At 50.8% G+C, this 11229-nt stretch overlaps 4 protein-coding genes across 4 annotated transcripts; 3 read left to right on the plus strand and 1 right to left on the minus strand.

The window, feature by feature from the left end:
* Positions 1–339: 339 nt before the first annotated feature.
* Positions 340–6258, minus strand: FOXG_00085 (pre-mRNA-splicing factor clf-1). The gene has a single exon (XM_018376167.1). It carries the CDS (start codon positions 3964–3966, stop codon positions 1942–1944), a length of 2025 nt encoding a protein of 674 aa, XP_018231694.1. The 5' UTR covers positions 3967–6258; the 3' UTR covers positions 340–1941.
* FOXG_00086 (uncharacterized protein) lies at positions 4222–6831 on the plus strand. Its single transcript, XM_018376168.1, has 2 exons — positions 4222–4586; positions 4701–6831. Exons 1-2 carry the CDS (start codon positions 4296–4298, stop codon positions 6186–6188), a joined length of 1779 nt encoding a protein of 592 aa, XP_018231695.1. The 5' UTR covers positions 4222–4295; the 3' UTR covers positions 6189–6831.
* A 29-nt stretch (positions 6832–6860) lies between these two features.
* On the plus strand, positions 6861–8047 carry FOXG_17802 (uncharacterized protein). Its single transcript, XM_018397789.1, has one exon. It carries the CDS (start codon positions 7182–7184, stop codon positions 7491–7493), a length of 312 nt encoding a protein of 103 aa, XP_018231696.1. The 5' UTR covers positions 6861–7181; the 3' UTR covers positions 7494–8047.
* A 645-nt stretch (positions 8048–8692) lies between these two features.
* FOXG_17803 (uncharacterized protein) lies at positions 8693–11229 on the plus strand. Its single transcript, XM_018397790.1, has one exon. It carries the CDS (start codon positions 10164–10166, stop codon positions 10551–10553), a length of 390 nt encoding a protein of 129 aa, XP_018231697.1. The 5' UTR covers positions 8693–10163; the 3' UTR covers positions 10554–11229.

Below are 11229 nucleotides of genomic sequence, written 5' to 3' on the forward strand. Positions count from 1 at the left end.
CATTTCCGAGATGAAGGAAGCCAAAGAGTTGATACATGAGTGCAAAAATTTCCAACAAGAGAAGGCTCGTCGTCATGAGAAGCGAGTGCAAAGGCGCTTACGGCAACAGTCAATGGGTGACGGTAGGAGGAGAGCAGACAGTTGGGCTCCTTCGTCTCGACGGGATGGGTATGACTCGGATATCGAGTATGAATACTTTGACCCGCAAGACTACGGAGGCAAACCTTACAGAGGCAACACCTTCCCAGCAGAGCCGTATGGTACAGACACTTACAGAAGGAATCCCAACGGTCTGCCATCTCCTCACTAAGAGCCTGACTGGGTGTTGGGCGGCATTCACGCTTACTCACCTATACAACTCCAAACATCTTAAATCATGACTTATGACGAGACGACTTATTTGGCTCATGAGAAGCTTGAGCCAATCAAACGGCAGTGCTTTTTCTTTGGACACATGGCAATGAAAACCCTGAGGAGAGGAATGGGAAGACGAGAAAGAGAAGGAAACGGTGTGAATATGGCCTGTTGCGCTGCGTGGTGTGGCTGGCGTTCATTTTGCTGAAATTCCTCTGCATCAGATAGATGAAGCAGATTTGCTTTCTCCCCGCAACCTCTCCCACGTTTGTTTCACATGTGTATTCAAGACGAAGACTAACGACGATGATTAAAATAGACCATCGCCGATACTAAGCCAGTGGCTCGATCCCTGCAGGCACAGAAGCAAAAACGAAACCATATCCCGGCACACCGGCACATACGTGCGCATATCTGTCTAACGATGAGCTGCTCTATTCTGCTAAAGTTGATGAATGGGGTAGGGTCTAGTAGAGGACTGGAAACGGGGAAGCAAGCAAGAGTGGCACGAGTTGACCCAGCGAGATGGGAAGAGAGGGGCGGTAAGAAAGGATCGGGACGAGCATGTGGTGATAACAAATCACTATATGCACGATGATGAAGTGGTGGGAACACGGGTAGACGGCCTCGGGAAGAACGGCTTTTTGGAAAGACGGGGGGCTTGCAGATCAAGACTCGGCGATTGGACCAAGTGCGACAAGAAATCAGGAATTGGCCTGTGAAGATGGCAAGACGTGTCCCTTGAAAGTTAACGGGATATGGGCACACGAAAAGATGTATGTGGATGGCACGATGTGTTCTTTTTTCTTTTTTTTTCTTTCCTTTTGCCATGTTGGATATCTGGATGAACAACTTGTTATGCTGGATAGCAGATGAGGTTCTTGGGGGTCGATTTATCAGCCCCCAGAATACTTTGACGAATCATGACCTATAATGAACGACACTGGCTTATAATAAAACCTGTTACGTCTTTGGTGTTGATGAAACAATATTTGGCTGTTACTGGGTGATGTGAATGACAACGGCTTCCTACAATTAGGTTCAAAAGTAAAAACGGGTTGTTCTCCCTTGATCTCACTACAGTCTTCCAAATCCCTGTTCTGTACCTGTCCGCTCATCGTTTGATATCCCGTAGGTACTCCAATAAACCCCACGATGCTTATACCCTGGCCTACTTAGTATGTAGATTCTTGTTTCTAATAAATCTGAGGCTCAGCTCCGAAACGTCATCAAGCCATGACGTCACTTATCAAGTATCCACTTCATTGACAGCTCGGCCAAACAGCTGAGGTTGTTCGATCACGAGGTGGTTTTAAGGTATGCAGCCCAAGCCAAGTGGAAGTAGAGGAGATAAGTTAATTGCTTTCACGCAAGGACAAGAGGCTTCTGCTCCCCCACACCATGGAGTCCTGTGTTGTGTGGTGGTGGTGGTGGTGGTGCATATTCTCACGATTGGATACAAAAACTGACGCCTCAGTTGATATCGTGATAAATTCTCATTACTCTCTATAGGACACAGCACTGTAGACCAGCTGTGGTATCCTGACCCTGGTAGCAGTGACTGAATGCTCATACTCAGGCTCAGCCTCATGCGCCAAGACCTCCACCCGCCTGTTGTTTCCAGCTCTGTGCCATGGCCAGAAGATTGGACACGTCGGCAGCCTGCTTATCATCGGCAGGGAAGACATAGTCGATGTATTCCTCCCACGAGTCGTCGTCGAGCTTTCTCCGGCGCTTCGTCTTGCGTGGCATTTGTTTCTGCACAGCCTCCACGTCCTCCACTGAGCCGTGTGTGCGCTCGAATGATAACCAGGCGTTGAGTAGCGAAACGCACTCTTCCTTGAGATCTCGGTCTCGCATACTCCTGTGCGCTCGCTTGAATACTTTGCGTGCTCGCTCCTTGGCCTCTTCGCTGACTGGCTGTTCCTCATCACCCTCCTCCTCTTCATCTTCGGGAATGTTGATCTCAAAGTGCGCGTAACTGATCCAGACCTTGACGTGGTCCGTCTTTTCAAGTAGGCGCTCGTAAAGATCTCGCGTGCGCTCGTATTCACCTTCCTCCTCCTCGAAATCAATGTACGCCTTCCATAGAAGCTCGGGCATGTCGAGCTGTTGTTGCTGGACAGCAAGCTCAAAGATGGCGCGTGTACGGTCCAGATCATCCAGACCGCGCTCAAGCTCAGCAAACTTGATCCATGTCTGACAATTTGCCGGGTTGTATTCGATGTGCTTCTCATACAGAGTGCGACACCGCACGAACTCGAATAGTTTGCGTTCAAGGTCAACGTAACCGTTAAAGATTTTGTCCTTTGGGCACATGCCAATCGCGCGTCCAAGGAGTTTTCGCGCTGCGGTAAGTTCACCCTGTCTGATCTCGAAATGCGCCGCCATGAGCCAGATTTTGGCAAACGTGAACCTCTTGTGTGGGATCAGACCCAAGCAGGTGTCGTAAATCTGCCGTGTCCGCTCAACATCCTGTCCCTCCATCTCTTCCCATATGGCGTAGAAGATCCAGAGATAGATGTATCGCCTCCAGTGCCGCTTCTCCAGTGTTGGTGGAACCTGAGCAACAGCCCTCTCGTATATATCTCGAATTCTGTCAGAGTCCTGTGAAGTCTCTTCGAGCTTTGCGTAGTCGAACCAGGCGTCGTAGTTCTTCGGGTTCTCTTTGATAAGCTCCTCGTAATATACTCTCCTCTTGGACAGCACAACATCTTCCACTCCGTCCTTATCGCCAAATTGTTTCTCGAATGTTGTGTATGCCTTGTGTAAAATCATTGACCTCGATCTTGGTAGTCGGTCCAGGGCATACTTGTATATCGCACGAGCGCGCTCATACTCTTTTAGCTTAGCTTCGAAACGAGCATAGGCGATAAACAATTTCTCATCGACGAAGTCATCTCCCAATGCCTCCACGGCCTCCCCAAAGACTTCCCGCACTTGGTCGCTAGTACCGAACTCCTCCTCAAACTTGGCCCACTTGATCCAATTCCGGGGTTCAGGGTGAATCATGGTAAAGGTCCGAAAGATTTCTCTTGCTCGCTCGAATTCGCCGTACCGTTTCTCAAGCTTTATGTACGAGCTCCATGCTGCCTCGTCTGGCTGCCATTGCATCCATCGATCAAATACTTGCCGCGTTCCAGGAATATTGCCCAGCATCTCCTCCATGTAGACATATTTGTACCAGAGCTTGTCAACGCGCGGTAAGCGAGCGACGGCACGATCCAGGAGGTTTCGCGCGTGGTTGATGTTCCTCGCCTTCATCTCCGACTCGATATACCGAATCCATAGCTGAACATTGTTGGGATGTGCGTCGAGTGCGCGCTCAAAGACGGACCGGGCGCGGGCAAATTCCTTCTGCTCCAACTCCCACTGAGCATATCGCAACCAGTTGTTGAGGTTGAGTCGATTGCGTCGCACATAGTCCTCGAACTCTTTTCTCTTCCGTCCTTGAAACTCGTGAAGTTCTTCCAAATCAGCAAATCGTTGAGTGGGGGCCTGCACTCCAACTTCTTGACGGTCGACAGCTTCTCTTAAAAGCTGTTCGGCACTGATTTGAACAGGCGCGGCGGCCTTGTTCTTCACCCTCGGTGGCCCTCTGGACGACTCCATCGTACGATCGCCAACTTTCGAGGGCTCAAGTTGATGATGGCGATTATTTTTGGTGTGAAGCAAAATTTAGATGAAAAGGAGAGTCAAGGTGATGAAATAGAGTTGAAAGTCAACAGCGACGCGACAGAGCAAGGCGCAAAAGTGTGTGGGCGGCCAACCAATTATAATTCAATGTGACAGAGAGTCCCACTTTATTTATGTGGCGCTCAGTAGCCTCGCAGCCTAGAAGCGGAAGTATTTATAGTCAAGACAAATTACCTACTCCACAAACTATTTCGCGACAATCACCTTTACTCATTCATACCATCCTTCCTATACACGACGCCACTATGTCGACTGTCGCAGACGACCTCCTCAACGATTTTGGAAGCTCAGGCGATGAGGCCGAAGAAGAGCTGAATGATGGCCTCATCAAGGACGAAGAGGCAACCGGCAACCGTGACGCCATGGAGCTGGATGGCGACGCTGAGACGAGGGACGACGAAGATTCGGATGATGGATTGAACGACAGGGAAGACTCCGAAGCAACAAAAGTAAAGGTCGAGAAGATGCAGCTTGGAGGAGTAAAGGATGTGAGAAGCGTTGCCAGCCTTATGCAAACGCTTGAACCAATTCTCGAGGTTAGTACTGCCCCCTTCAAACCGAGCCGCATCAACGGTCGCATCTTGATGGACGATTCGTTTACATCAGTTCTTTTGACGGATAGCCCTGACGTATTGCCTCGGACGCTACAGAGAATCGCACATTACCGATCGCAAGCCGCGACGCAGACTACCAACGTCGGAAACATCGAAGATCATCCCGAGTATCATCTTCTGACGCAGTCCAACAGTCTTTCAACCCAGATCGATGGCGAGGTTGTACTCGTTCATAAGTTCATTCGCGACCACTACTCGACAAGGTTTCCTGAGCTCGAGCGACTTGTCACGACGCCGCTCGAATATGCCAAGGTCGTTGCCATCATCGGAAATGGCCCGTTGGATTCGGAGAGTATCAAGGCCCTGCAGACTTCGACTGACAACCCGCTTGGAATAACCCTCAAGTCCGTCCTTGATGGACCGTCACTCATGATAGTGACGGTGGAGGCCACCACGTCAAAGGGCCACGAGATGACACCCGAAGAGCTTCAGCGCGTCTACAAGGCATGTGATATGGTTATTGCCCTCAACAAGGCCAAGCAGACTCTTGTCGAGTACGTGCAGTCGCGCATGAACATTTTTGCGCCAAACCTGACAGCCCTTGTTGGTTCTCTTACGGCCGCCCAACTCCTCAACGCGGCAGGCGGACTGACAGGTCTCTCCAAGACGCCTGCTTGCAACATCGCCTCTTGGGGATCCAAGAAGAAGCACTCGGGGCTTGCTACGAACATAGGTGTTCGGCAGCAGGGCTACCTTTACAACTCGGAGATGATCCGAGGCATTCCCAGCGACTTGAAGAAGCAAGCCTTGAGAATCGTGTCAGCCAAGCTAGTTCTGGCTGCCCGGGTTGATCGCACACACTCCAGTCCTGACGGATCCACAGGAGAGGAGCTCAAATCAGCTTGTCTTGAACGCCTTGAGAAACTGACAGAGCCACCTCCCAACAAAGGACAGCGTGCGCTCCCTGTGCCAGACGACAAGCCATCCCGCAAGCGAGGTGGACGACGCGCTCGCAAGGCTAAGGAGGCTCTCGCTATGACTGATCTTCGCAAGCAACAAAACCGCATGGCATTTGGCAAGGAGGAGAGGGAGGTTGGATATGGCACTGGCGAGTCAACTGTTGGTATGGGAATGATTGGTCAGTCCAACGACGGCCGCATTCGCAGTACCCAGATCGACCAGCGCACACGCGCAAAGCTCAGTGCCAAAAACAAGGGCTGGGGCGGAAACAGCACCGTGGGTGGTGCTGCGTCGTCTATCGGTGGCTTTGGCCAAGCATCTAACATTGATCTACGAGGACGCGGCTTACGAGCCTCGGGAGTTGGCAGCACCATCGGTTCAGCAACCGGCACGGCATCGTCTTTGTCATTCACACCCGTCCAAGGTCTGGAGCTTGTTGACCCCAAGATGCAGGCAGAGCTCAGCAAGAAGCGCAAGGCCGAGGAGGACCGCTGGTTCAAGGGTGGCAGCTTCACACAGGTCGGGGGGTCGTCAAGTGGAAGCGTTTTCAAGGTGCCAGAGCTCCCAGCAGCCAAACGTGTCGATACAGGGTCAACCAAAACGAGTGCCTCAGCATCAAAATAATTATGGCCTCAGTATCATTCCTACACCACATGTTAACTTAGTGCTTTAGGGGTCACTACGTGGCTTGATTGTCATGGGAAAGTTCAGCGCTGTCATGGGAAAGCGGACATTTGCATCATCATGATCATCGCCGATGGTGATCATGATGATCATGTATTACAACAGCTTGCGGTTCGGGGAACCGGTCCTGCAGCGACCCCGCGCGCAGCATTGCTACCAACTACGACGATCAGCGAGGAATAGTTGAAGAGTGCACGGTAAGAAACAGACGGATATTTCATTCGGGCAGGTGTTTGGCGAAAACGGCGTTTCAGGGAGAGGATCTACGAGTCCCAGGAGCGGAGTAGCATGGGAAAGTAATTAGCTCTCTATCTCTGGTAGTTTCGAATGGCTCTGGCTGGTTACAACATGCTGTCCTTGATCCGGAATGTGATTAAACACGAGACCGTAATGTTGAGAAACCGGCTTGGACAAAGCTCGAAACTAAGGCAAAGTCGTTGGTAGATTCAAGTTTGCCGTACAGTACTCCGTGCAGTCCAGTAGTTGACACGGGCACCAGGGTGTTTAATCCAAAAACGGGCTGACCAAGGAAAAATATAAATCACAAATCTCGATCGATCGACAGTGATCAGCAAAGTTCACCATCAACGTGACCTGTCAAACGGGAAACATGGCCGTAGCATATTGGTCCTTTCTCTCACTGAAAGGATTCTACGTCGCATCGCGAGAGGCCCTTTGTGCTGTGCATATTCCTTTCGCAGTTACACTAGGGTCGTGTTCCTAGATTCCGGACGTACGTTGTTGACATGGCGCGGCCGTTTTTTGCTCTTCAGGCTGAGGTCAAAACAAGTCCCAAGTTGCCTATCAAGGACGGACTCGTCAGTCACAGCCACAGTTACAGGGTAACAGTACAGTAGTAGCTGATGGCCCTGTTCTTGTCTCGACAAGGATACCGGCACACCGCCAGAAACATCTGTTTCAGGGTATCGAGATATGAGAATTTTGTCTCAGTACTCTTTACGACACATTGCTCCTCCAGCTGTTACAATGCCACATATTGGAACAGACGAGCAAAGTTGGCATGGCGCACCCTCAATGCCGGGCCTGATTGATCGAGCACCCCTTTGCTTGTTTCCAAGGGATCCATGGTGGCATGGTGACGCAAAGAATGTTGATATACAACAGCCTGGACTTTGTCAGGATGAAAAGGCGATGCCACCATACACATCAGAAAGAAAAGGGGGGGGGGGGGCGGTAGAGAGCACCAGGTTGTCTGGGGTTGTCTATCCTGGAAAGGATAGTTAACGCATGCGATGTTGTGGGTTAGGTTAGCCGAGAAGAGGATTACCGAATGGATATAGTTGCATTGCGCGGTTGACATTGAGATTTCGTGTGGGAAGATATTATGACGACTTTGGTGACATGTTATTCTATTGCTTCCTGAGTAGCTCATGTATGTGTAAACATTATATGAAAAAAAAAAAAACAGAAAAAACAGAAAAAAAAAGAAAAAAAACACCATCATGTTACCATGTCACCATGTCACCATGTCACCATCAAAGCAACACGAAGCGGAGAAAATACAAGGATCGGTAAACTCTACTATCGTGAACGAATTTACATAGCTATAAATTCTTCGACCTATAGATGATAAGAACTACCAAGTTGCTAAGACAAAACAACACAACATAGTAAAGGCCCATCAAGGAGAATGTAACCTTGTGTGGATTGGCATGTAAGTGGTGGAAACATATCGAAGTTGATGCCATACAAAAAGAAAGGCGGTGATAGCCTGGCACGCACTTGCATGATCCAGAGAAGATTGAAGAATAAATAAAATGATACCTGAGAGATTTCGGCAATACCTTACCTTAGGTTCGTAGACGACGAGGATCGCCCACGACCAAGCAAATCCCCCGTCGTGGCCGGACTCGCTCCTACTGGCTGGTGGGAGCCTGGGACAACTGCTTGGCTCCGGTTGACTGGTTTGGCGTACGGCGGGTTGCCGCTTGTGCCTGACAATCTACCCCGAAGGAACGAGGGTGTCGTCGACCTGGTTACATCATTGGTCGATGTGGTCTTGGGCGTCCCGAGTGATGAAGCGAAAGAGGGTACGGTATCGCATCATGGCTCAGCGGCGCGTCATAGTCGAGGTCCCCTAAACCACCTTCCCTCCACCAGGTCATCTTAGCGACACTAAGTCTGTTTGTTGATGATGCCTTGCTCCTTGGTCCCTGCCCGCCATGTGTGCTTCACTAGACCTCTCTCTCTGGAGCCCGGGAGACGTGCCTTGCCCAAGGCAGGCAAGATAACCTTGTCCTTGGGGAATTAGAAGATGATGGATGATCGCCGGGGTCCCCTGAGGTTAGATTGATCCCCTCGTGCTCTACGGGCCCTCTTCTCCGGCGCCATGTCTTCACGCCCCTCCCCTTGTCTCCTTGACTCCCTGAAAACCCTTGATATCTGGTCTCAAGCCCCCTCGGTCGCTGAGGCGGCGGGAGCCTCGAGAGCCACGCGGACGGGACCGATGAGGCTGGCCTGCCAGGGCATCCGACCACGCACACTCCACGCAGGGCACCGCCTAAGAAGTCAAAAGGGACCGATCCCCCTCCTGACTTAAGATCTTAACTGAGCATCGTTGACCCGATCCCCTTCGATGCTTCGATCGCACTCAGTGGAAGCCGATGCGCTTCATGCTGCCGCCACTCGTTTTTGCCCCGCTGATCAGTCAAACAGGACCCTTGTTGCTTTTTTTTTACTCAGTTACCAAGGAACTTGCCTGACACAGTCGACCCTGCGGTCATCTGCGTACTTTTTATTCTTCCTGGTTTTTGTGATCGAGTACAGCCCGTGCATTCCCATTCGAGCCAGTCTAGTCAGTATTCTGGAAGCACTTCGATCTCCGACCGCTTCATTAGGCCGGCTTTGAAACTCTGTTGTGGCCCTGCAGCCCGAAATCAAGATTGTTCCCCGGTTGGTATGAAACGGCAATCTTGAATGCTTAACGGAGCATGCCTCCGGCCCAGCTACTCCCCGGAGGTTTTTGATAATTAAGTGTTCGACCTAAAGCGAGGTCTGTCTCCATCCCGTGGCCCGTTTTGGATGTTGAAGGTACTCCAGTTGCAAATGTTCCGCCAGCAGTTCATCAAGATCGTGCCCGTAGGTTGCTCAGACCAAGATCTCTCAGCCTGGTCCGACCAGTTGCGTCATCAGAATTGAAGAGAAGAAATGTCATGCACGAATAGGGCCTGTCATTTACAAGCGATAGCTCATTATCCTAGACAGATCCCTAAAACCCTGTCAAGGCTTGGTGTCCATGTCATCCATAGCTGGAAAGATGAACGTCGCTGTAGCGAAACGTATTGACCAGATCACGTATCTGATCGAACAATCTCATCATTTTCATCGACTTTGATGAGCTCTACACGAGTTATTCCACCCTGAAGAGGCCGAGTGACACTGGATTCATTTAGCCAAGGTAGCTCGGCTAGGATTTGTGACGTCAACGGGGCGCGATGGAAGTGCTGTAAATCTGCAAACAATTATCTGCTTGTAAACGCATCCGCCTCTCAACTGATAGTGGAGGGACCCTGAATACTGGCTTCAGGGTTCAAAAAGCACGCCCGATGTACATGATTGGCATTCCGGAGCAAAACGACCGGAAGGTTGCAGAGATTGGTTTTCAGATCGAGGTTGTACTGATGAAATGGAGGAATACCCTACTCGTATTGGACCAAGGAACATAAAGTTCGTCCTTCGTGTCAAGAAACCCTGGCATACACAGCTGCAAAGTGGAAGTCAATCTGGCGATTCGAGAGGGGTGTAAGGAGTCAGAGGCCAGGGTCAATCGGTCAGAACTGAGCCAGTCAGCTTCAACGGATCATATGGGAAACCTCCTCATTCATCAGGTTATCAGGAAGTGTCGCCGGGTGTCATTGGTTGCAATGGCTCCTTCAACAACCCCGTCTTGCCGAGATGGGGAAACCACCTGAGCTGAGTGGAAGTCGAGTCTCCAACAGGGTTCGTCAACTTCATTGTGACACCCTTCGGCGCCCGGGATTGCGTCCGCGCCCAAACAAACAAATCGCAGGCACTGTTGATGGGGCGCTGTGGGAAGAGAAACGACAAGATAGAGTTCCCACGGTGACTAATGGAGGGCATCCGCACAAGGTTGATTGGCCAAGAAACAACAAGACGAGGTTTGACAAGATAATTCACTCCTCGGCACGCCATTCTGATGGTCAAGTTACAGAGCACGAGATTATCAAATGGATCGTAATGATGCTGTTGTTTGCCATGTGGCTTCCAAAACCAAAGCTACATATTCGGGCTAATCTCGAGCAGTGTAAACCTGCAAAGCCTTGACAACGAAGAACGGGTTCAGTTTGCTTCCATTGCTGTAAGAAGTTTTCGTGCCCTCTGGCACTTGTCATGGGTTAATTGGCCGAATCTATCCAGACGTTGCTGCTGTTGCGGCTGGCGCAGGCCATAAGCAGTGAAAATGTTGGCATTGGATCGGTCCCCACCCTAAATCCACAGTAAAACTCCCTTGATCGCCATTTTCTCGATCTTTTCCGATTATTGGTCGATGGAGTTTCTATCCCCCAGTTCTGATGGGGACCCTTGGGGACGACCCTGGAAGCGTTAGCGTCAAGGGGATTGTCGTCCGCCCCCCGCCGCCTCCACTTCTACCTGCTTGCGAAGCTGACCAGACACGCTGAGGTGCCGAAAGCAACTCAGGCAGCGTAGCATCTAGGGGTGTTTGTGCCTTACTAGCCCTAGCTAGCCACTCTAGCTCTGGGGAACGTGCCCCGGCATGATCCACTCTGGCCCGCCCTCGTCTCACCCCAAAGCCCGTTGCTGGTTGCGGGCAGCAAATGGAGCAGATGTCTTATTAGTGGGTCAACCACGAGCGAAGCCGCAGTTTTATTTTTTTACGGTTGCTAGAGGGCCTGTACTTTAATCTCATCAGCCAGACGCTGTCACCATGACGCCTCTCTTCGCTCAATGCCTTGCATGAGCCCCTCAGGGAGCAAGAAAG

Source organism: Fusarium oxysporum, chromosome 1 (genome assembly GCF_000149955.1).
Source record: "Fusarium oxysporum f. sp. lycopersici 4287 chromosome 1, whole genome shotgun sequence".
Taxonomy (NCBI): domain Eukaryota; kingdom Fungi; phylum Ascomycota; class Sordariomycetes; order Hypocreales; family Nectriaceae; genus Fusarium; species Fusarium oxysporum.